Genomic DNA, 25,383 nt, shown 5'->3' on the forward strand with positions numbered 1-25,383 from the left:
AACTTTATTGAGAATTTGTAGACAGAAAGGCGTACACACATGTTACAACAGATAGCCAAAGAGGAGCTCGGATGGTGCATAATTGCTGGAACAGCCTGTTGCAATAATCCCATCCATTAACCATGTGGTACTGCGGGCTAAATGTTCAAGTGCCTGGTTGGTTGTAAACACTGTAATTCTCTCTGTCGACTCAGGTCCATTGTCATAAATGAGGAAATTCTGGAGTCTCTGTAGTTTTCCATTCACCACTGATGTGCTCTAGTTCTCGTAAGGATGTTGGGACCTTTGGCAATGCTTCTTTCTGTAAACGTGGAACATTACGTTTCAAAGAGTCAAGTCGACCAATGGCACAACTGACTTCAAGGGGTTGTTCACATATGGTGTCTGCAAGAATATGTGCAGGTCTGACCTTGTTGGTCAAAGCAGCTGTCTTTATGATATTCTTTACTTCGGTTGTTTTAACTTTGTTAGGATCTCGATCATGGCTGTGTTCGGTCACAGAAAGTAAGTGCTTCACTTCCAAATCTACGAGCACAACCTTTGCAAGAAAGTGCATTTCTCTGAGAACATTCCCAACGTATTCGTGCACGGTTTATGCTCTTCTTGGTGTATAAGTAGCCTTCTGCGCACAGTTTAGAACATCCTTTATCGTTCTTGACGATCTCCGGTTGAAGTTAGACTTATTTTTCGGGTCACTCAGAGAGTATAACCAATTTTTAAAAACCCTACAAAACTCACAACAACAGTACATTCCCACAGACGTTAACACCATGGTGGTTAAATTGGAACTTTATGCACCTGATTAGATCTAGCCTTATATATACCTATTTGCCCTTCTCAGCAATGGCCTGAGGTTAATTCTGATTTAATCCCTGACAGGCTGCTGAGATACAAGGTTAGATCACATGGTCACTAAATGGCATTTAAACCATTTAGGGACCATGTGACTTAAATGGTGACCTGAGTGCGTCAGGTCACTTTTGGAGGATTACTCAGGTAGACGATACAATGATCAAGTAGAGTGAACCAACACAGACAAAGATAATATTTTTCAGGATTACTTCAATTTTATTTTTTTTTTCTATTTCTAAAGACCCCCCTTTAAACTTTTTATAATTGTGTAGTCTGAAAACAGAAAAAAATGGAGGCTTTCGTAATGTTTCACTTTAACTAAGGGGGTTTTGCCCTATTTTGCACTTTATTTCAGGGGGGGAGATTTTCCTGGGAGTTTTTGTCCTGGGGAGGTTGGTCCGGACACGCTTCGCTAATTATCTTTGTTAATTCTGACTAGTATACGCCATGCATATGCATGCCAGCACAGATAAAGCAGATTGAACTTTCACAACGAAAGAAATTATATAATAGACTCCGGTAAATCAGGTTTTATTGCACATTCATGTCTAAACCAAATTTTCATTCAAGACGGTTTCGGTGAATAATACCATGTACCAATTAGACATTTATCAACAATAAAGTACTGATACCTTACCATTAACGACTCTCGCACGCTGTTGTCTTTGTTAATTCTGGAAGTTTTTTTCTGTAATTCATCGGACGCCATTTGAAACTTCACAGGGCTAACACTTACACAGTGAAAGATAACACTTATTTCTCCATAAGAATAACCTTTCTACACTGAAAATGGGAAAGTTATAGAGTCTCCGAAGCTTAGAAAATGATGTTGAAATGATACTCGGGCTGAGAAGACACATTGTACGTGGTAATATTGAAACTAGACATTTTAGAAATGATTATCATAGAGCTAAAATTCCGAACTACCCATTGACTAGCAATTTAAAATCAACGTCGTGCACTTATTGACAAACTGAGAGGAAAAAGTAGAGGAAACATTCAATCTCTGTAGCTGTGATCCCAAAACAAAGGAAATCACCAGAAGCGCTTGTCCACATGTAAATTTACCAAAAAAGGAGCAAATGATTACGCTAGCCATCGACTTCATGTTGTTGCAAGGGAAAAGCAGTATTTCGATGTGTTCGAAGCTCATCCCCTTGTTCAGACCTCTTCTTTGTAAAGAATTTTTGTACCACCCAGAGTTCATAGGCTGCGCCAAAAGAAACTGAATAACATAGCCGTCGAACAATAAAATAGTTGTCTCTTTGTGAAGTGCAAGCAACCAATAATGCTTGACAGGCTTTGTGATATGTCTTTATTCTTTAACATAAAAATTATGATATTATCCTAACAGCTGAATAAATAAAATGTACTCATCACATTGTATATGCAATTCAACTAAATCTACTCCAATTCGTTGCAATACGAACGATGACCAAAACTATGCATAGAACGCAATTACCGATGGAATCGGCATCAAGATTCAAAAGGAAAGAAATGCGTGCAATTCTAAAACCGGAACTTGAAGTCTTGTACAGCTATCGAATGATTTTGCATGGACATGTCGGAAAATTATGTTAGACATATTCCTTTTATTTCGATTATAAATGTGCAGATGCACAAATCCTACAATAAGAGGGTTTGATTATGTAAATGGATGTCGAACACGAATTTTCCTAGTGTACGGGAAAATATATTCTAAATTTTGAAATTTTTTCTTTGTAACCATCTAATACCCGATGACTTATTACAAAATATCCGTTACAGCAACGATGCAAAAAGTATATGTTATAAATTATCTCCTCACAAAAAGGAAAGTATTATCACAAAAATTGCATGCAATGTTTACTATAACGATTTCGAATATTTTAAACTATATGACAGAGGTACAGATGACACAGCAACTGTAACACTAAACTGTGTATACGTAAAACTTCCTGGTCTTCGAACTTTTGGTCTTCATGTTGATCTTTGAATGCGGGACTATTATGTTATTAAAATGTTCTAAAAAATTTGCGTTTTCTCCGATTAAAGAATGTATTTGTTTAATAATCGTCGTAATAAAGAAATACAAATCTTCGCATTCAAATTTTACTTTATTAACAATATTTACATACTGTTTAAGTAACTTCATAAACAGTTCTTAGTTTATTTGCGAATCTGCATTATATTTGAGCTCCCTTATTTTGTTTTCTATTTATTGCATCAGTCTGGGAACTTTATTGCCACACCTTGTACGTTTCTGTTGCAGATTTTCTCAGTTTAAAGCAAAATTTTATTCATTCGTTGCCCCATTGCAAAATCGTGACACGAAACGTTGACATAATTAACAAAATTGGTTGTTACTTGCAACCTGTCAGTCTACTAAACAATATCTGTACCACCATCAGTTGGAGGAAGTTTGAACTACAACATAATACTTCCATAGCATCGAACATAACCGCAACAGCACCATTCCGGGAACTTTATTGGCACACCTCGTGTATTTAGGAAATAATATGGGTAAGATATGGAATTATCCACTTATAAAGGTGATTTTTAATGTCAAAAACCCTCAATCTTTACAAATAAGTTCAATGGATCTCTTTCCTCTGTATAGAAAAGAGTTCTGAAATATCTCAGAACGCTTATACATTCTGAACTTTCTTCTTTTTCTTTTTAAATTTCTGTAAATCCTGAATTTTGACGGAATAGACAGTATGTGTCCCCCCCCCCGAAAAATTAACTGTCTCATCTATTGGTAGTCAGATTTTTCAATATAGTGATCTGTAAATTTGGAATTTAAGAATATTTTCTGTAAAATGAGGTATAGCACCATCTTGTTTAAAAATAACCGGCATTCAAATTTCAGGTTAAATTTCATCAATTCGAAGAAAGACTTAAGTTCCGGCATATTCTCTTTTGGTGTCCCTGTATTAAATACGTATTTCCATGATAAAGGATGGTGCTGATTTTTTGACATTTGAATAACATAAACGATAATAATAAATAAAATAAAATAAAATAACATTAATAACAATGTTTTTTTATAGAAATTATATTTTTTGATCTAGATCACAATACATTTATTTTTATTTTTATTAAAATATTTATTTATTTATTTTGAATTTTAATTCGAGTGTGCTACATAGCATTTCTTATTGTAAAAGTGACTTTTACAATAAGAAATCATTACTGCCTGGCTAAGAATACAATTTTTAGGCGTTTGTAACAACTAGACTCTCACTGACATTTCAATGAAATTTTGCATTTGGATATTCCAGGAACATTTTTCGAACAATCCCAAATTTCATTAAAATTGGGGCAGAAGAAATTCGGTAATTTTTTTTCCCCACAGCATTTCGAGTATATCTGTACATAAAGGGAAACGAAACACATTTTCAATGTTTGATTATTCAAATTTTATGCACATATATTCTGTTAGTCTCTGGAAAGGTTTATGGTCAATTCCAATTCGACAGCCCACTTCTAGCCCCTTCAGAAACCTGCAGTAGGTGGCCACTTAACCTGTTCATGAAAGGGAGTGTTTCTTCAGTAACAGCACGACCTGTTCATGCAATGGAATATACTCTTCTGGTGTTTTCACGTACGACTGTCTCGGGTGCATCGAGATTGGTCCAATAACCAACCAAAACGTTATAGAAGGCTCAGGAACACTAACACTGTACAGTTAAGGATTGGATAAATGTTGCTTGATCTGGCAAATCCCGGTTTCTGCTGTTTTTCGTGGTACACCTCTTGATAACAACGGAGCAACACTTGGATGCCTCAGGTTATTTCCCAACGAATTCCTTCATGGCTACACTGTCTCCATCTGCGAATAAGTTCCTACAAGGATATGTTGTAGCCATGTTGCAAAGCTAAAATTGCACAGAACTGCTTTCAGGAACATATGTTCCTGTAAGCAGTTCTGTGCAATTTAATATTTAAAATGCGTGATTTCAAGCATAGTGTGTTGCATTACAAGTCAGTAGAACTCAATCCTTTGTGACCTATGCGATGAGGTGGCAAGAGATCTTCGGAGTAGAGGTAGGCAACCATCCAATGTGCGACAACTGCGGGAAGCGGTTTAGTCAACGTGGATCAATGTTCCTGTGCCACTTTTCGATTCCTCGTTGAGTACATGCGATGAAGAATTCAAGCCGTTCTGAAGCCAAAGAGGGATTCTGCTCGCTATTAGGTAGATGTACCTAATAAAATGGCCATTCATTGTATATTAGTTTCGGGTATTCGAGCATTACTCGAGAAGGCAAGGTCGGATAGATACTAAATTTTCATCAGACGTTTTCTTGAGGTTTTTGGAAATTCCGATTTCGCAGGTTCCTCCTATGAAATCTGAAAATCTAAGGTGAATATGGAATAGCAGCATCTTTATGTTATTCGGAACTTATTTTGAATATTCTTTTTGGACCTTTGTATCAAATATCATATCAATAGGTTAACCATGTCCCCTATTACACTTGTTTCTCCCTCTTCCCCCTTCCGGTAAAGGAGCTGCTTTTGCAAATCTCACTTCACAGCTATCCATCATCTGGTGGTGTGGCTTTGGTAAACACTTCTGGAGTACAGTACAGAAGTTGTAGGGTTAATATCTACGCATGTCGTGCGTATGCACGACATGCGTAGATATTTTAAATATGAGTGTACTAAATACGTGAGATTTCATGTTACTCCGAGATATATTGAATTTTATTCGCTTTGAATCACACCTCGCTTTCTTTTAGCCAAATTTCTTCAATATATTTTCAATTAAGGTTTTTTTTTTGTTTTACATTGATTTTACAGCATCAGCTATTTAATTTAACTGGCTATTTAAGTTTCTATTTACGCAGGAACCTGGATTACAATGCTATTGAATTGGTCGAAAATTTTGCCTTCGATGGATCTGAAATAGCGAAGTTGTAAGTATTAAAATTACTTTTTAGCATGCATTTTTCGAGTTATGAATATACAGAAAGGATTAAAAACAAAAACGTGTACAATAAATTACAGAAATTTCAAATAGCATATGCAAATAGTAGACATCCATGGCATTCTTTTAAACATTCACTTAATGTGTTATCTGAAAATCTTTTGTGTCTTCGTTCTGCTTATTAACTTCTGTACTTCAGCAATTGCATTTCTAAGAAATCCATAAAAGATTTTAAAAGAAATTGCCTTCCGAGAGTACCTATTTGTTATTTTACAATGCCATCTATTACAATAGCCTTTTAGCCAAGTGGAACGATGTTTCTACGCTTTCAACGAAAGTGCAAACTTGATTATAAGGTAGGTAAAAGAAGAAATACGAATGAAAGTAGCTCATTTTCTCGGCAATCCCAATATCCCCGGAAGTCTTCAGCAATAACAGAAAGAAACTAAAAAGATCCGAAACTGCTAGATCCATAATAGTCTCTGCTTTGAGCTGTAAAATCAAATATCTTTTCAGTTGATTGTGCGGGCTTTAAATCTTTCTAGGAGGTCCTTGCATTTTGGCAATTAAAGTTTAGTGAGTGGAGTCCCTATTTTCTACACCAGATTTGTGCATTCGTTATTCTTTCAAGAGAATGTTAAATCCATATTTAACATTCTCTTGAAAGAATAATGAAAAGGATATAGATTTTCATATTTATTACTTTTCTGCCATAACCTCAGGGAAATCGATAGACTCTATTATCCTGGAGATTATTCTTCACTAGTCTGGCGTTATTATATTTCTTAACGAGTAATTCCCTTAGAAATAATCCACAGTGATACCAAAATCTGACTTTGCAGGATGTTTTCAGGAAAAGTATCTTTCCACTTTCTTTTATCTTCTAGTAATCGTAAACTTCCTGACTTGTTCAGTTTATCTCCTTTATTTTTCAACTAAATAAGCTTAACAAAAGAAATAAACTCGGAACTTTATTGAGAACTTGGGAAAAAAACACTTTGGAGCTAATCCAGCAGCAATTTGACATCAGGATTACGTGGAAGCTTCCAACGACACAATCTCCTGAAAAGCGGAATTTTAATGACAGCTACACGATTATTTTGTGTTTCTTCTGTTCATATCCATCATGGATGCTTGTTATCTCTTCTTACTTATGGCCGGTCTATAATGGATATTTCCCTTGACAAGTAAAATACAACTCGTGCATCTTGTTTGATAGACAGCATTGGTCCATTTTATCCCTTTCAGTTGCGTCTTTCCATCACTAGAAAAGATATCAGTGTCAGACTAGCCATTGATGCGAAAATAAGGCTTCAAAAACTCCAGTCCAAGTATCTATATTTCTCTTTCAGCTTCAAACCGACAAAGTAAACAAATAAATGTACCGATTCTGTTAAAGAAGAAACCCATGCTTTGGTTGCCATAGAAATGCACCTTTAAAATAAAACCCCCGATAGAATACCCCCTGATGATGTATTTTTTGCAATCCGCTTCGCGATTTAGTAACACACAAAGAAAGAAAAGGAAATATCGCGAACTTTTTTTATATATTTTATGTGGGGAAGTTTGAATTTATTTTTACTCGTATTGGATTCAAAAATAGATAAATATCATCGATGTGAAACCTAAACGTAGACTAACTATTCTCTAAGTTTAAAAAAGTACTTGGAAGTACTTTAAAAAATCCGTCCACTAAGGGTTGAGTTATTAGATGCGGACGGACACGATGAAGACAATAGACGCTTTATGCATACATCCTAACGCGCTTAAAAAACGTACAAGAAGAGTCAACTCGATTTGAAAGTGGCAAATCCGGTGAGTCTGTGTAGCATTACCACTTTATTTCTTAAACAAAATACATCAGAAACTTTATCGACCAGCTGAAAAGTCCTTCAATGCTATTCGTGGTGGAAAAAGATTTATAAAAAATACCTTTGGTCTTATTACACGCCATATCCTCATCGGTGGACATCGAACCAATCTTTGATGACAGTAAGGGGGTGTTTTGGTCCATCCCTGCTTCATAAACGCAGCCAGGTTAGCGTTTATGAAGCAGGGATGGACTCTGTTATCCTGGAGATTGCAGGCATATTGGCCTGGTCAGAAGCCGACGTCACAGTTCTTGAGAACTGTGTTCAGTGAGATTAAGTTCAATGCTCTGACAACGAAATTTCTGTACAAGTGAAATTTCTGTACTCCCATGTCTTCAGGCCTACAGAAATCACCACAGGAGTATGCAGTATCGTGGCAAGCATTGTTCCAGGAATGGAAAATCATGGCGAGCAGTGTTCCAGGAACGGCAACAAATGTATCTGGAATTCTTTCTTGTCCACAAGAAAGAACTGCAGAAAAAAAAGAAACATACAGTGATTGTCTGAGAACATTCTTTTGAGTGTCTTTCGTTCTGTTTCCATCAACTTCTACTCTTAGCGGCGCCTCCGTAGCCAGGTGGGAAGGAGCAGCAGTGTGTAGCACACGCTTCTTGATTAGACCGGGGTTCAAGCCCCGTCACCACCAAATACGGAGAATGCGGAAAGGTCAGGGAATGACCACCGCATATCCCGGAGCAATATGGCCTTAGTTGCTAATGCTCCTAAAAGCCACCTTACATCAGTCACTGTTCACACAGTGTGTTGCCGTTTTTCTGCAGTGGCACCAGCAGATTCATTACTAATGTGGCATCCTATAATAACTCCAAGTTGTAAGTCACTAAGGTCAATGCGTCAACCTATCTACTGTGTTTCGTTCTTCTAGTGCGAGCACTGTTGTTTTTTATATCTATTCACGTTGATTTTTGTTCATTTTAGTTTGGTTCCTTTTTCTCAAATCCCAGGGGTGTCCAGATACCTTTGGCAATACATTGTATGTATACATTGTATAAACTCTAGAAGGAAGGGGATGAATCTGATTGGTCCACTTGATAGCGATGGTTCGACTGTTGATGATTCTGCTCAGGTAGCTGACTGAATGAGTATTTTGCATCTACACTCACACATGAGGAGATATTCAGGGACGGGAATGTCAGAAGTTTATCGAACCCTGGTAGGTAGCAAAATGATTTTGTAATAACTGAGAGCAAAGTGGAGGAGAAATTATTGTAGTTAAATATAAGGAAGGCGCCTGGGGTGGATGGGATCTATCCAGTTATATTAAAGGGGGCGGCAAAGGAAGTAAGAAAACCCTTACCATAATTATGAAAGCTTCCTTGGACTCAGGGGAGGTCTCCATGGACTGGAGATGTGCAGATGTATCCCCCATTCACAAAGGCGGTTCAAAGGGTGACACAAGTAATAATCAAAAATATAAGGCAATGGTCAAGCCACACCTTGAATACTGTATACAGATCTGGAGACCTCATTTTAGGAAGGATGTAGAGTTGCTGGAACGAGTACAGAGAAGGGCAACGAGATTGGTGAGTGGAACAAAGGGTTGCTGTTACCAAGAAAGACTTAAGTTCTGCAATTTGCAGCGGCTGGAACTAAGCACCTGCTAGGTGATCTGATTGAGGTGTATAAGGCCTTGAATGGGTTGAGCACGCTGAATTCTGATGGGATTCTTCCTCTTGCCCAGATTAATTTCCTGAGGGGATGTAAATTCAAATTGAGGAAAAACAGTTGTAGAATAGATGTGCGGAAGTTTTCCTTTAGCCATAGTTGGAACAAACTTCAATCTGTCGTAGTAGAAGTTGACAACTTAAATAAATCCAAGGCAAACAAAAATTTGGAGAGAATGGATGGGTTTTACTTAAATAAAATAATGTAGTAAAATAAAATTTAATTTTTTTTACTATATTAAAATAATCAAATGTAATTTACTGAAAGATTCCATAATTTATTCTGAAATTGGTTTATTTGAAATTTAATTTGTGTTACAGTATTCAAATAAAAATGCAATTTAAAATATTAGTAAAATGACATATTAGGAAACGTACAATTGCTGTATCATATTAGCACTATATACACTGCCCTAACATTAATATCCGAATACCATTACGTTGATAGTTGACCATGTCCCACCGAAGCACCACGTAGCAGACACCATTATAAATATGCCCTTAGACCTTTGAGGAGATAGTAGTACGACTATGAATGCAAGATGCCTTGATCGACGGAGTTAACAGACTTCCTGCTCGGAATGATAATAGGGTGCCACATAAGTAATTGGTCTGTACGTGACACTTCAACGTCATTAAAATTCCCTAGGTCGACGATTGGTAATGTGATCTGTGAATGGAAGCGAACTGGTGCTGAAACCGTCACGAAACGACCAGGAAAACTCCAGAAGCTGATGGAAGGTGAGAGGATACGCCTGCAAAGAATCGTCTGCTCCGAACTCAGGTCGACGTTGTCGCAGCACAAGCATGCACAGGATCTGAATGAGACGATGGGACACATGTCAACACTAGTACAGTGCTCGGGACAAGTGTGGTATAGGTTACTACTATCGCGCTGCCGTCCACAAGCTATTAATTATCCCGACTAATGCCAGACTCCTTCTAGTTTGGTGCAAGGTCCAATGTTCTTGGACCGTAGACGAATAGAAAGCTGCGCTTTGGAATGACGAGTCACGGTACGCGGTCTAACAGTTTGACAGTCGTCCCTAGAGAAAGCTACTTGTCGGACTATATCGTCCCGACAATGTGGTTTGGTGGACGCAACATGGTCTGGGGCCGTTTATCATGCTTTAGACTGGGACCATTGTTTATTTTTTGGACACAACCATGAATGCTGAGGTCTAGCTAGACGTCCTGAATCCATGTTGTATTACCTACATCTTTTTTCAGAACATCGGGGAAGGCCCATACCCGTATCAGTAGGACAAACAGTCCATGTCTCCTACAGAGAACCTCTGGGATGAACTAAATCATCCAGCTGAACTAGTCGACGCTTTGAAGACTGAATGGCGGAAAATATTGCAGGACATTTAAAAAAACTGGTGGAGATATTTCAAGGAGACTAGAGGCTGTCATAAAGATTAAAGGTTTCAGCACACATTATTAGTTTTCCTGTAAATAAAAGTTATTTGTAGCTATGACGGGATCCGGATATTAATGGTAGGGCAGTGTATATATTGCCCAGTTTATTCAAATTGATTTTTTTTTCTTTTTTCTTTTTTTTTTTTTTTCGTAGGAGTCTTAAAGGTAATAAATTGAAGAAAATTGAAGAAGATGGCTTCGCAGGGCTAAAGAATTTGAGAAAGTTGTAAATTGCTTTCCATATTGCTATCTAGTATCGAATCTATTTTGTATAATGCTGAAAAAATACAGTATTTCAGAAGTTTAGTCATAGAACATATATTAGAATATAACAGAATATAAAATTAGAATATATATTATAAAACTACCTGTCTTCGTTTTCCATTTTCAGTTTATTTAGCATATTTAAATTAAAATTAATTATGCTAAAAATGTTCAGCTCTGACTTAAGTTTGGGATTGCAGAATGCTTAGAATACGCTACTCACAGCAATGAATCAGCTCAACAATAAAATTAGAGATGGAGACGTTGTTGTTCGGGATTGCTTCTCGTGGTTTCGACTGGAACCTTTAGTTGTAGCGTTGGAACTTCAGTGCTGCATTTAACGAACACTGCTAATTTTGTAACTGGAACTTGTATCACCACAGTACTACTGTTTGAGGAAATTGAGGTTCAAGAATTAGGAAGAATTACTCTGGCCATCCAGAAATCTTGATGTGGATGCCACAGAATTGCTTGGAGATTATCTGGAACTTCGATGTGTGGGTGACCCGGACCATTATGGCCCACCTTGGATACGGTGAAGCGACTGATAAAAGGAGGAATGGTCCCGTATCCTAGCTATTTGTTAATCTGAACAGGTCGAAAAATTTCCACTAAGAATGGATGCTGTCTACTGTTGCCAAAATACTGTTTACAGGAGAATTATATTTTAAATAAATAAATCTTTATTGTTTGTATATAGGGAATATATAGGAAAAGAACATGAACGTTGATGGCAGAGGTTTAGAGTGTAATGACGAAAAGATAGTCAGTTTGACAAATATCTTTTTAGGCTAAGGTTGATATTTTCATGAAGTTTGAATTTAGGATATTGCAAGTCGTTCTTCTATAAAAAAGAAAGAGGGGGCCCTCGTGGGCAGCACAGTTGGTAGAATCGCCGTCCTCCCCTCACCGGGTGAAAAAGACCTGAGTTCGAGTCTCGTCGATGATGTGAGGAAATTTTATGGGCCTTTTTCACAACCTGGCTGAGTTAGTCGGTCTCAGGCGAGGGCAGCATGGTTTTCCTCCCGGAAACTCCGGTTTTTGTCCAGCAAACAGAAAATCGACCACCGAACACACGAAATTACAGACAGCATATACGGAGCAATGTGGCCCTAGTCGCTAATGCTCCTAAAACCCTACAACAACAGCATCAACAACAAAGAGTGGTAGGTTTTGTTCTGAAATTGTGTCATGTAATGTCACTCTTCATGTGAACCTCAGAACCCAATAGGGAGAGTTCCATTCCATACCCCCCCATGCACCCTCCTCCAGACTTAAAATATTCACGTCTGTCTGTCTGACCTGTATACAATCACGAGAACATTATGAACACTTATATAATAGCTTTTTTGGTCCGTCTTTTGCCATGATAACCGCTTGCACCCGGTGTAGCAGCGGCCCCACTAGACTGCGGAAGGTTTCCTTATGTATCCTGGACAGAAGGACGTCCCGGAGTTTGGCAAAGGAGCGAGACACTGGCGTGGACTGACGAATGTTGAATTCCACCGCATCCTTCAAATGTTCGATAGGATTGATGTCGGGGAATTTGGCGTCCAGGGGAGCATATGAAATGTTTGGACATGATTGTAGAACCATTCCTGCACAATGCTGGCCTTGTGACACTAAGCGCCGTCTTGTTCAAAAGAGTTCAGTGCCATCTGGATATCCGGTCGCCACGTAGGTAGGAAACTTGGTTCTAAACAATGCCGAGGTAAGATTGGTGGTGAGATGTGTTAAACGGGGATGAGAGGATCTAGTGATTTCCATGAAAACATCATCCAAATCATGATGCAACCGCCACCGGCAGTGGTATCATGGTTTAGGTCGGCGTCAGAAACGCACTCGTCCATCGGAATGATGGAGCTGATGAGAGTAGACGCTTTACTGATGAGAGTAAATGCGTCTTACTAGACCACTCTATTCCAGTGTTCCAATGTCTAGGAACAGTGCTTCCATGCTCTCTGCAGATGGCAATGTCGACTGTGGCTCATCCCTCAATTAATGGCAGTCTACAACCGCGGCGCATAGAGAAACGTCTTCGATCACATCATTCATGCCGACCGGGCTAGCCGAGTGGGTAAAGTACCTGCCCGGCAACCCAAAGGTCGCGGGTTCGATTCCCGCCTCGGGCTTGGATCAAAGTACTGCAAAAACCTTGGGAGGTGCAATATGGCCACAGAAGCCGATGCGCCAACAACTACCAAATCAAAAAAAAAAAAAAAAAAAAAAAACATCATTCATCAGACGCTGTTGCTGATAGGCCTGCAGAGTAAGCAATCCGTTTATGTTCCCACGTCGACCGACCGTATGCCTATCCGCAAGAACGTCTGCTGGATGATATGATCGAAGACGTTTTTCTGTGTGCCGTGGTTGTAGACTGCCATTAACTGAGGGATGAACCCTCTGTTTTCCCAGACATCACGTGCAAACCGCCGTTTATCTGGACTGTTAACCAGTGGTGGCCTGGTCCGAAGAGGGACATAAGCACCCAAGTGGCACGTTTGACGGTTGTGTATCCCTCTTCGAACCATTCCCGCCACACCTTCACTACGGTGGCTCTCGGACAGCCGACAGTGCCTGCGGTTGTTGAGATACTAGCCCCGCCTTCCTAGTGCCGCAAGTCATTCCCTGTTTAAAAGTCGTCTGGTTCTTCTCCTTCCCTATTGCATGAACTTCGTACTGACGAACTGGCTGACACTACACGTACCGCTATTATATATGCTTCGCCAGTCGGTGACGTCACTCTTAAATGTGGGATGCATCCACTCGTGGTTGTTGTTGTAGTGTCTTAGGAGCATCAACGACCAACGCGATATTGCTCCGTGTCCACTCGTGGAAACGGGGGTAATCAACGTTTTCGCTCAGGAGTGTACAGCAAATGTACAAAATCGTTTTCAAGAAACCAAATAGCAAAGTAACAGGAAAAAGAAGAGAGAGCGACATTGCATTACTGAAAAGGTTAATGGCACATCTAGATTTGAAAGAAAAAAGAGCATGAATAGCGTCACTGTGGAAACCACAAATTTCACAATACGATGTTATGAACGAGGAGAAAAACACATTAGATGGTGAATGGTTCTTGCCTCACTTCCACTTCTGATTGCACTTTCTCACATCACGAGCTATAAAAGCTCTTTGTGTCTCTAAGATCTAAAATATCAGTTTGAAAGAAACTGATATTTTCTGGCTTTAGACTGAAGAGGACAATCAACCTTTTTTTCTTTTCTTTCTAATGTCGGTGACCTCTAACCGCTAAATGGGTTGCCATTTTATTTTTAAATTCACACCCGATCAAACCGCATTAATGTTACACTAATCCGCATTATATACTGGTGTGCAAAACTTATGGACCAACACTATTTCTAAAGGTTACAACCACAAAATCTTTACTTAAGGTACTCTTTACTGATGAGAGTAGATTCAGTCTCAGCAGCGATTCTGGACGTCAGCTAATCTGGCGAGAGGTTGGCACACGGTATCGTTTGTTGTTTGTTTGTTTGTTATTTGGTTTTTAGGAGCATTAGCAACTAAGGCCATATTGCTCCGGGATATGCGGTGGTCATTTCTGACCTTTCCGCATCCTCCGTATTTGGTGGTGACGGGCTCGAACCCCGGTCTAATCAAGAAGCGTGTGCTACGCACTGCTGCTCCTTCCCACCTGGCTACGGAGGCGCCTGGCACACGGTATCACCCCGCAAACATCACTGAAAGGGATCGATAGGGCGGTCGAGGTGTTCTCGTCTGTAGAGGCGTTATCTTGGATGGACGTACACAATTCCAGATACTGGAAGGCAGTACTGTAACCGGTGCACGCTACTGTACTGAGGTAATCCTTTCCCATGCGCTTCTGTTCCGAGGTGCCATTGGCCCCGAGTTTATGGATGATAACGCCACACCCCATCGCACTGCAGCTGTTGATATGCTTTTGGAAAGTGAGGACATTGTTCGTATGGATTGGCCTGCCCGTTCCGCCGCCGATCTAAATCCCATCGAACACATATGGGACGCTCTGGGAAGACGCCTAGCGGCACGTCCACACCCACCAGAAAATGTTCACCAGCTGAAGATGGCGCTGACAGAGGAATGGACGATGTTACCGCGTGAACTTATCAACAACATTGTTCTAAGTATGAGCAGGCCGTGCAAAGCCTGCATTGACATTAGGGGTGGCCATATCTCCTACTGAGGACTACCTCTTTCCTTTGTTCCATCTCTGGCAGTGATGCATCTGTATCATGGCAGGCAGTGCTATGTTGCCATTATTGAATAAAGTTCCTGTGTACCGTTTTGTTTCCGTTGTGTCGATGTTGTTTCCTTCATCATTTCTGTACCGCACGAGGTTCCTTTGGTATGCTTTCCCATATCCAGACTACTCCTATGAGAAGCTACAGGTGAAAACCTGACTTGTCCTTAAATTTTGCATAACAGTGTATTAATTTAAAAACCCGGTTTTAAATTTTAAAATTTAAAACTGTACTATAGCGATCCGTGCTATAATTGTATCGAGTGCTCTTTTATCTCTACCAGCTGGAATAATAGAGAGCTGACGAAGAACAACCAAAAACCAATTACTTCCTTCTCTTGTTTATACCATATTTAGACATGGACGAAATAAGCCATGCCATTGGGCCTCACCATTAACTTTTGTGAGAATAAAAATCTATAATTGGCCTTGGATGTATGTTAAGCGTCAAAGTAATTAAAGCTATGAGGCGTCAGTGTATTGTGTTTGAAAAAATTGCGTGTATTCTTATGTCGGTTTGCCAATCTTGCTAGATAATAAATCTGAGTTTCTGCGTGGGGCGATCGTGCACTCCTTTTCCGATACCGACTAACTCCGCCACGGTGAAATTCAGTTTGGTCTACGTATCAGTGTACGTAAACTCCACTGCAGCACAATATTTGCAATGGGACCGGCTACAGAAAAGAACTAAGGCCAATTTTTTTTTTTTAATTATAAAATATTTGGTATAAATTGTTACTAATTAATTAATTCTAAATACAACTGTTGGAGAAGGCCAATTTCTTATTTTTGCTGAGTGGCCAAATTTCCTTAACACCACTATGGATAGATTATTCTTGATTTTATTAATTACCTGCTCATAGATCAATAATTAGCCGATCTCTGGTGGAAAAATAACTTCTACTGAGTTATTAATCAAAGGAGCTGGCGCTCTATGAAAAAGTGCACTAGTCGATGTGACTGAAAATCAGCAAGCAAGCCAGCATCCTGTGAGACATCTGGTGTCAAATATTTTTTATCCTTGATGTGCCTTATACCATTTAAGTCAGTTTTAACGGTAAATACTTTGTTCCTTTGGGCTAACCTTTAGTGGAACGTGATTCATCAAAGTAATAAATCGCGCAGTTCTCTCCCACTTCAATTTCTCAAAAACTGAGAGAAATATAATACATGGATGTAGAATAAAAGGAACATCAATATTTTCTAGTCTCTCCAAAGATAGCCATTATGGAACTTCCCTCAGAAAGATGAATTTCATTTTTTACTTCACAAGTTCAGAATTTAATGATAAATTTTTTTATGTTCTCTTGTTCTTTCACCTCATCCAATGTACAGTAGGCTTGTGGCTTTCAAATTTAATTGAACGTCATCTGTTCTTTGATCGGTCCCCTTTTGATATGAGAATTTTTTTATTTTTTTTTTTCATTCTTTCAAGACTATCGATGCTTTGTTGCACTAAATAATTGCTCATCGCTGACAGCATAGATTCCAGCCGGAGTTCTCATATCTAAGAGTTTTTTTTTTTCTTAACTTAAAGCACGTAGCTTGCTTCTTAGAACTTGAACTGTCCTATTTTTGACTCTCCCTTTAAAGAGCAGTTTTCTTCAGATAGAAGAACTAATTGCTGTCACGTTGATGTCTCCTGGAAGATGACTATTTTTATGGATCATATAGAAATATTCCTTTCTATTTAACATTTATATTTGTATAAGTTTTTTAAATAGTTCTATTATACTGAAATGATTTTTTAAGAATATCTTATACAATAGAATTCAAAAGAGCCTTGGAATTTTACAATGAAAATAGGAGCTAGAAACGTTTTAATCAAAATTTTAAATAAATTTGAATCTTGGTTCTCATGATCATGGTAATTTTGTGTTGTAAAGTTGCCATTAAAAAATAAATAAATAATAATTTTACTGCTGCTGCTTTTTCCGTTTCAATGTGTAACATTGTTTTAAGAATATGATGTTTATTTTTTTACAAATTAGGCGTGTTCTCTGCTGTAAAACTGACAAAAATAAAATGATTTTAACGTTTATTTGCAATTATGATTGAGTTTTTCCCATGTGAATGGAAAGTGATATTTTATGACTGTTGTAGATTATAGGGTTTTAGACGCACCAGTGACTTAGACCATAATTTATATATTATTTTGTGGTCGATTTGCCTGTTTGCTGGACGAAATATTCGAATTTTCGGAAGAAAAAACCATTCTACCCTCACCTGAGACTAACTCAGCCATCTTGTGAAAAAGGTCCATAACAATTCCTCACGTCATCGAAGGGATTCGAACTCAGGTGTTTTCCCAGCGGTGTGTAGGGGGGGGGGGGAGAGACGGCGATTATACCAACTGTTCTACCTGCGAGGGGGCCGATATTTTACAAAGATTGCCCAAAATTCTTGTGTCTTGAATGGTAAGGAATTCGCTTTAAATTTTATGTACAAAACTCAAGAAAAGTTAGAGCAAATACTTCATGCATTAGAGAGCTACTTTATAAAATATTAATGTAAACGAGTTGACAAGGGCTTCGTCTCCGAATATAGCCAAAAGAAAAATAAATTGCCTCTAAATGCTCCAATCTCAAATTGTGAAGCAGATCTTCTCGAATTTCCTCCATCTTGCACATAAAATAAAAAGTTTGTTGATATCTGCAAATGGGCATCGTATGAGGTAAAAACTTCAAATATGTGAATTACAGAGCTTGCCAACCAGGCAATCAGGGGAGGACCAAATTGAGGTTGTTGTAAAATTTTATGAGCATTCAGCGAGTATGGCCATAATGCTCCGTGTATACGGACTGTAAATTGCGCGTGTTATGTAGTCAATTTTCTTTTTGCTGCACAAAAAACCGAGTTTCCGGGAGAGTAACCCATGCTACCCTCGCCTGAGACCGACCAACTCAGCCACGTGTGAAAAAGGCCCATAAAAATTCCTCACGCAATCGACGGAGCTTGAAGGTCTTTTCCTCTGGTTTTGGGAGGACGGAGATTTTACCAACTGTGCTACCCACGAGGGTACAAGAATGAGGTCTATAAGAGGGGATGATAAAAGTGGATGAATGAGAATTTTTTTCTGTTATAAGTGGTTTTCTAAAACTAGTTAGTTGCCATAAATTCAGATTATGGGTAAAAAGATTTAGATTGGATTGTAGGAAGTGTTCGTTTAGGTAGCAAGTTGTTAATTTGTTATAGAATGTCTGCAATTAGTTCCCTCCCGTGGGTAGTTGAGACTGATGAACGTGGGTAGATGTAAGTAGTTGAGCTTGATGAAATTCAAAGGTCAGTGAATAGATACTTATGTGAGGAGGGAAATGCATAGGTAGTTTATTTTATTTTTTATATATTTATATATATATATTTTTGATTTTTATTTTATTGTTATTTATTTATTTTACTTTTTTTTCATTCTTTTTTTTTTTTTTAGCTGGCCCGGGAAAAGCCTGTGGCTTCCTTGCACTATATGGCTAATACTAATAGTAGTACATGTACAGTCGAAGCTCTTTATAGTGACCCTCTTTTTAACGTCCTATGTGATTGGTCCCGACCAATTTCTCATTAACCTAATGCTATTTAATGGACAACGATACAGCACCCTTCCGATATAACAACCGTTTTCTTATTCCCTGGAGGGGTCGTTATACAGAACTTCGACTGTATAACTAGCTATTCACAAGAAATAGCTTTGGATTACGTTCTACTTCATATTTGTCATATATATGCTTATTCATGCGGATTATATATCAACAAAAAATCTATTGTAATAATAAAAGAAATATTTGAAGTAGTCTCAAAAATCAGAACCAAAACGACTTTAGACTTTTTAATAACATACTGTATATATTTCTTATCAGGGTTACCCGAGAGAATACGCATATCTGTCCATGTGTATTATGTCCATAAGTTTTTCTAGTCAATTTGCCTGATTTTCTCGATGAAAAATCTCTGGATTCCGTGAGAAAACCCCTTGCCATCCTCACCTGAGACTGACTAACTCGGCCACGGTGTGAAAAAGGCCCAGCCCGTCAGTGCTGGGCCTTTTTCCTTCGAAGAACGATGATTATAACCACTGTGCCAACAACGAAAACGACTTTTTATAACAATTTATTACCATGGATGAAACTTGAGTCATCGCCTTGATCCAGAGACCAAATGACAATGATTAGCTTTCAAATCTGTTATCTCTGCCTCTAAAGAAATTTCAAGTCGCTGTCGCCGTAGATAAAATCATAAAATCATGTGAACAAACCTTTTCTGGTATGATGGTCACAGTTTCTGTTCTTCAACACTGTACACCACCGTGTGAAAAAGGCCTGGGTTCGAATCCTGTCAAAACGGTAGGAATTTATGGAAGTTTTACACATTTAGTTAGTATTAATCAGGTCAAACTATGCAAGGAAACGAACTTACGAGGATTACTACTATTTTGCATCACTCAAGGGGAAAAAAACTATCAATCGATCCCAATGTGTCCATCACTACACAAGTAACTATTGAATTCCACCTTCAATATCAACTTTGTCAGCCTTTCTACCTCTACCACCTTAGGACTCAGCTTATTCCAGTGATCAACAACACGGTGTCTGTCAGAAGTTGGACTTAATAAGATGTAAACTGATGCTTCCAAAAATTTTACGAGTGGGTTTCAAAAAAAATTTATATCCGCCCAGAAGTAGTTGTTACAGAAAGATCAAATTTTTTTATTTGATACCACCTTGAAATCTCTATAGCCACCACACAAATTTTGGTTTCGATCTGACAATTCACTTTTTTATTTTGCATCCTTATCTTTATCATCCTTATCGTCCAAGACGTTTTCATGAGAACATCCATTTGCTCTCCCAACCAGCCCTCGCGTGTAGCACAGTGCATATGAGTACCTGTTCTCCCCACGCTGGGTAGAAAAGGCCCGGGTTCTAATTTCTCTGGTTTGTGTCCAGCAAACAGGTAAATCGACCACAGAACACACGCAATTAACAGACAATATACTGTATGTACAGTGCAATATGGTCTAAGTCGCTGATGCAGCTAAAACCCTACAATAACAACTCCCAACAAACCTACCAGTAGCTGCTCTTCCTTGGACCCTTCTCTAAAAGTACTGTCCTTTTTAAGGCGAGGCCTTCAGACCTGAATATTCCAAATGTGCTTCTCCATCATTTAATAAAGATAAAGAATGATAACATCCTTCTTCGTGATAGTAAAGGTCGTACGACCCACTTCAGGTTTTTCATGCAGCAAATAAGCAAACTGACAAAAGAATATACGCAACTTACAACCGTGATATACTTATTTCGTATCGCCTTTGCGCAATCCAGAAGCAAACAACCATTATATACTGAGGTACTGCTTAACAAAGTTGATACAGCACGCGAAGATACGATTTCAAATAAATAATACATAAAAACTGGTATATCTTTTAAAAATGTGCTTTCTCATTGTCATATTTCATAATCACAAGCAACAGTGGAAAGATTCTCCTCCAAAGTATGAATTCTTTTATCTAATAACAAATGCCAAGTTTTATTTCTCAGTTGCCTCCAGACGCATGCGTGCACTTGGTTGTTGGTTCCGTTTTTGTATTGATTACATAATTTGCTTCCCAGAGAAAGAAACTGTTTCATTTGAAACCACCTCAGTTTCTTATAGAAATATTTAATCGTCAGTGATTGTACGCTTGCCCATTCTTTGACGTGCATAAATGAAATATGTAATCTTTTTCTCTGCGAGAAAGAGTAATTGGTTGGAGCTTACTGTACAGGAAGAGTGTTCCTGCTGACAGGCTCAGTAAAGTGATGAAATGAATCATCATCACTAAGATGCATTAAGAAAACGCGAAAATGAACGGCATGAGATATTTTGTAGGAAAGCAATTATCAGCAATCAAATATGCCATTAGTAGTGTCAGCCGGTTCTGTACAGCAATATGTAACAACGTATTTGCAGTTTTTTGAGAAGTAATTTTAAAACCTGCAAATTCCTTATGTTCAATAGTTATAAGATTTTCAATTGTGATGAACTGAGAATATCCTCATATTTGAGACGTGAAAACTGCAAAATGTGAAGATTAAACAAAGTAAACAGTAGCCGGACCTCGATAATCCGAAGTAATTAATTAGAGATTGAACATTTAGAAACAGAATTCCAACCTGTAAAATACTTTCTTGTGCTACAAATAAATGACACTCTAACAGTAGAAACTGCAAGCTTGACTTATAGAGTACAGTTTTTCAAAAAAATTTGTCACTTCTCAAGAAAGGGAATAAAAATACTTCACATTTGGGTTTGTCATCAGTTTCTGCAGTTCCTTCTCATTTAAATATTGATTAAATATTTTAAACGACGTAACAAAAAATATGTGCCCTGAATAGTGTTATCTGGTTTCGTATTGGTAAATAAAATCGATATTTCGGATTATCGACGTTCCTTGTACATTAAAAGAGAACACCTAGTTAACAAATACGTGTTTCTTTATTTCTTAATAATGTGTTATGTACTTATAATTTTATATACTATTTCGTCTTTTATTTTTCTTTGGCAGAGATCTTTCAAAAACCAGCATTGTTCACTTACCGACTAAAGGACTGGAAGGACTTGAAATCCTCAAGCTCGTAGATACCTTCAGTCTGAAAGAGTTCCCCTCTGTGTTCCACTTCACTTTCATTGTAGAAGCTCATCTCACCTATCCCTATCACTGTTGTGCCTTTAAATTTCCTTCTACTCACGATCCTCAAGAATATGCTCATTATCAAGCAACCAGAAAGGACAAGAAAATCGGTCAGTGTCCAGAAATAACAACTCCCATTCCTACACAAGTTCACGAGCTGTCAACGTACACCATGAACGTTAACCAACAAGCTTCATCACTCGTTGGAAAGTTTCATGTGTTCGGTCGGAAGTTGTTACGCCACATCCGGAGTCTACTTGGACTGCAGACATCTCAGACTGAAACAGATTCTTTCGAAGGATCTTCAGAAGAAACCTACGGATACCCGGTCTATATTCCGACACATGATAACAACTCTTCTCCATGGAATCCAAATTGGTCTTTGTTTACTCCTGGATTTGGGCCGATGGATACCACAGATGTACAGGATATAAAGCACATTGAAGGTACATTCCACAGTACCACCATGGCCCTTCGACCTGAACCCGTTAAGGTATTCTGTGGGAATCTCTCTAAACATTTCAGAGATGTAAAATGTTTTCCTGCACCAGATGCCTTCAATCCTTGCGAAGATGTGATGGGGAATTCTGCCCTCCGTATAGCCGTATGGTTTGTCGTCGTAGCTGCTATGGTGGGCAATCTCGCCGTTATGGTGGTCTTAATGAGCACCCATTTCACAATGTCCGTTTCCAAGTTCCTGATGTGTAACCTGGCCTTTGCTGATTTCTGCATGGGATTTTACCTGCTCATTATAGCAGCTATGGATGTGCATACCATCGGCGTCTACTTTAACTATGCAATTGACTGGCAACATGGTGAGTAAAAGTATTTCATATCTACTACCCAATGCTCTGCACTTCATTTTGCTAGTTCTAAAATCTCACAAGGGACACGGTCTGTGATTAATTAAATGACTAGAATTCACATTAATTAATTAATTACAAATAAATTTTGTGTGCCGTCTAAACTTATGTTTGCTAAGAGCAAACATATCTCAGAAGACTGTATTTATTTTTGCATTGTCTCTGGAGGATTTTAGAGGTATAATGGACCTTAATATATTTCAGGTCCATCATACTTATGGGACATTGATGAGTCATTTTGTATGGTTTGTTCTTGTATAAATCTTCATGGTAAACTTTGGATGTCTCGGGGACCTAATTCCTGTTCCTCACAGCGCAATCCAGCCTTGGATGCTAATGTACTATACAAATAACAACAGCCTGTACCACCATTATATGTGCAAATTTTACATCAGATACCCATTAAATCGTCAGTATTTGGAACAAATCCATGGCAGTACACTTTATTACGGCTATGTCCTAAAAGCGCAGTGGGTCGCCTTTCTCCCGGATTGTTGCTCTGACTACCTTTCCATAGAATCTGTGAGGGTCTTGATGCCACAAAATATCTTCAGTAGTGTTCAAAATATCTTACAATTAGCTTAGAGAAGTGGGCAAATGGGAAGGGATACGTCCACGAATACGTCTTTTCAGTTCATTTCACAAATGTTCACTTGGATTGACATGGATTTTGTTGCTAAGGCAGATATATAAGTCCGCTTTGTATTATTGAATTAGAAGATGAAGAGTATGCAATGCAAATACCATTATTCTTCCAGTACGGTGACGAGGAAATCTATAAGCGAGTCAAGATCATTCACAAACATCTTCGCGTCACACTCACTCTACAACGCCATCCGTTCTCATCAAACTTTTGGTCTAAGACCAAGAATGTCTACTTTCAGGAGTCGCTACCTCAAGTTATGTGGGTGAATGGCATACGGAGTGAAAGAGTGTTATGTGTGTGAATGGTATACGGAGTGAAAGAGTGACGAGAATTAGTGAATGACCTTGAGCCGCCTGTAGATTTTCTCCTGATAATAGTAGATGGTGCTGTTGGTGCACAGCAGATGGGGGACAATTGCGTCATGCCGTTCCCTTCATACGGGAACTCTTCAATCATTCTGGAATTCTGTAAAGATTCATCAAAGCACATGACCTTCTTCCACTCTTCTTGAGTCCATTCCAGTTTGTTATTTGTTATTTGGTTTTTAGGAGCATTAGCAACTAAGGCCGTATTGCTCCGGGATATGCGGTGGTCATTCCCTGACCTTTCCGCATCCTCTGTATTTGGTGGTGACGGGCTCGAACCCCGGTTTAATCAAGAAGCGTGTGCTACGCACTGCTGCTCCTTCACACCTGGCTACGGAGGCGCCTGTCCATTCCAGTCCACCCTTTTTACTTTAGTCTCCATTTCAACCTTTTTTAGGTTCATTTTCGAGATCAGTGTCCTAGTGGCACCAACTGCTACAGAGCACCAACTAAATCCATTGTGTACAAAATTATTCGCTTGATGCGATTACTAATTACGAAGCCTCTATATTCAACTTCAGCTATACTATCATTTAACGACGGTATGCCTTCAGAATCTTTTTCTGATTTTTTGACTCCACATACATCCATCATCATATTTACAGACGTTTCTGAATCCATTTTGGGATTCTGTTATCAAGTCTAAAATATAAAAAGAAATATTAATACAGTTTAAATTTCAATTTGGTATACTCATCAATTAAAAAATGACTTTATAATAATATAGTACTTAAATAATTGGTAAGGAAATTCTTCTCCACACAAATATGGCTTCCCTCAGGGTAAATCGCATGTGAAGATGCACTAGTTTATCTTATATCCCATATCGAAAAATCTCAAGCCAAGTACAAGCTGGCTATTTTTATCGATCTCTAGGGCGCTTTTAATTCTCTCTGGTTGGGAAAACGCCCTTGCGATTGAGAATGGCAAATTGCAGTAAACAACTATATCTCATAATAAGGAATTACTTCAGCAACCGTGAAGTCCAAGTTTTATCCAAACACTGTTCTGTCTTAAGACCTGTCACGAGAGGCTATCCCCAAAAAATAATCAAACTATTATATTTAGACCACCCGAATAATTAAATTCATCTGCCGTGCTGTGTCTTATGTCTGTTAATTGCGTGTGTTCTATGGTCGATTTGTCTGTTAGCTGGACGAAAAACCCCAGTTTCTGGTGAAAGGGCTATCCCCAAGGATCCATCCTGGAACCCCTCATATGGAAGATTGTTCTGGATGGTTGGCTAATCAGATAGTTCGAGAAAACACAAAATCGCCTACGCCGACGATTTGGTAGTTAGTCGTGGCTTCTGGCCAGTCACACTCTGCTTTGGAACTGACCACTAAGAATATTATATCCGATATTTCCAACTCCGCTCTGAACAAACTGAGCATTTCCTCTACTAAAACGGAAATGTTGATCTTTATGGGAGAACTTTACTACAATCGTCCACCAATTGTTAAAATCAACTATAAATCTATCTCTTTGATTCCCGAGATTAAGTATTTGGGCATTACAGTAATTAACCGACTCAATTTTATTTCACACGTAAATAACTTAACAGTCAAGATAAAAAAAAAAATATATTACTGGCTC

The 25,383-nt window shown here is 38.5% G+C and overlaps 1 protein-coding gene across 1 annotated transcript in view; it reads left to right on the forward strand.

The window, feature by feature from the left end:
• Positions 1–25,383, forward strand: part of LOC150077056 (lutropin-choriogonadotropic hormone receptor-like) — a 94,529-nt gene that overhangs the window by 65,358 nt on the left and 3,788 nt on the right. Inside the window, exon 6 of the mRNA XM_090385775.1 lies at positions 21,788–22,728. Within this exon, the coding sequence (XP_090241901.1) occupies positions 21,788–22,728 (941 nt within the window). The remainder of the gene's footprint in view (positions 1–21,787; positions 22,729–25,383) is intronic.

Source organism: Mastigoproctus giganteus, chromosome 12 (assembly GCF_048544385.1).
Source record: "Mastigoproctus giganteus isolate SK-2022 chromosome 12, ASM4854438v1, whole genome shotgun sequence".
NCBI lineage: Eukaryota > Metazoa > Arthropoda > Arachnida > Uropygi > Thelyphonidae > Mastigoproctus > Mastigoproctus giganteus.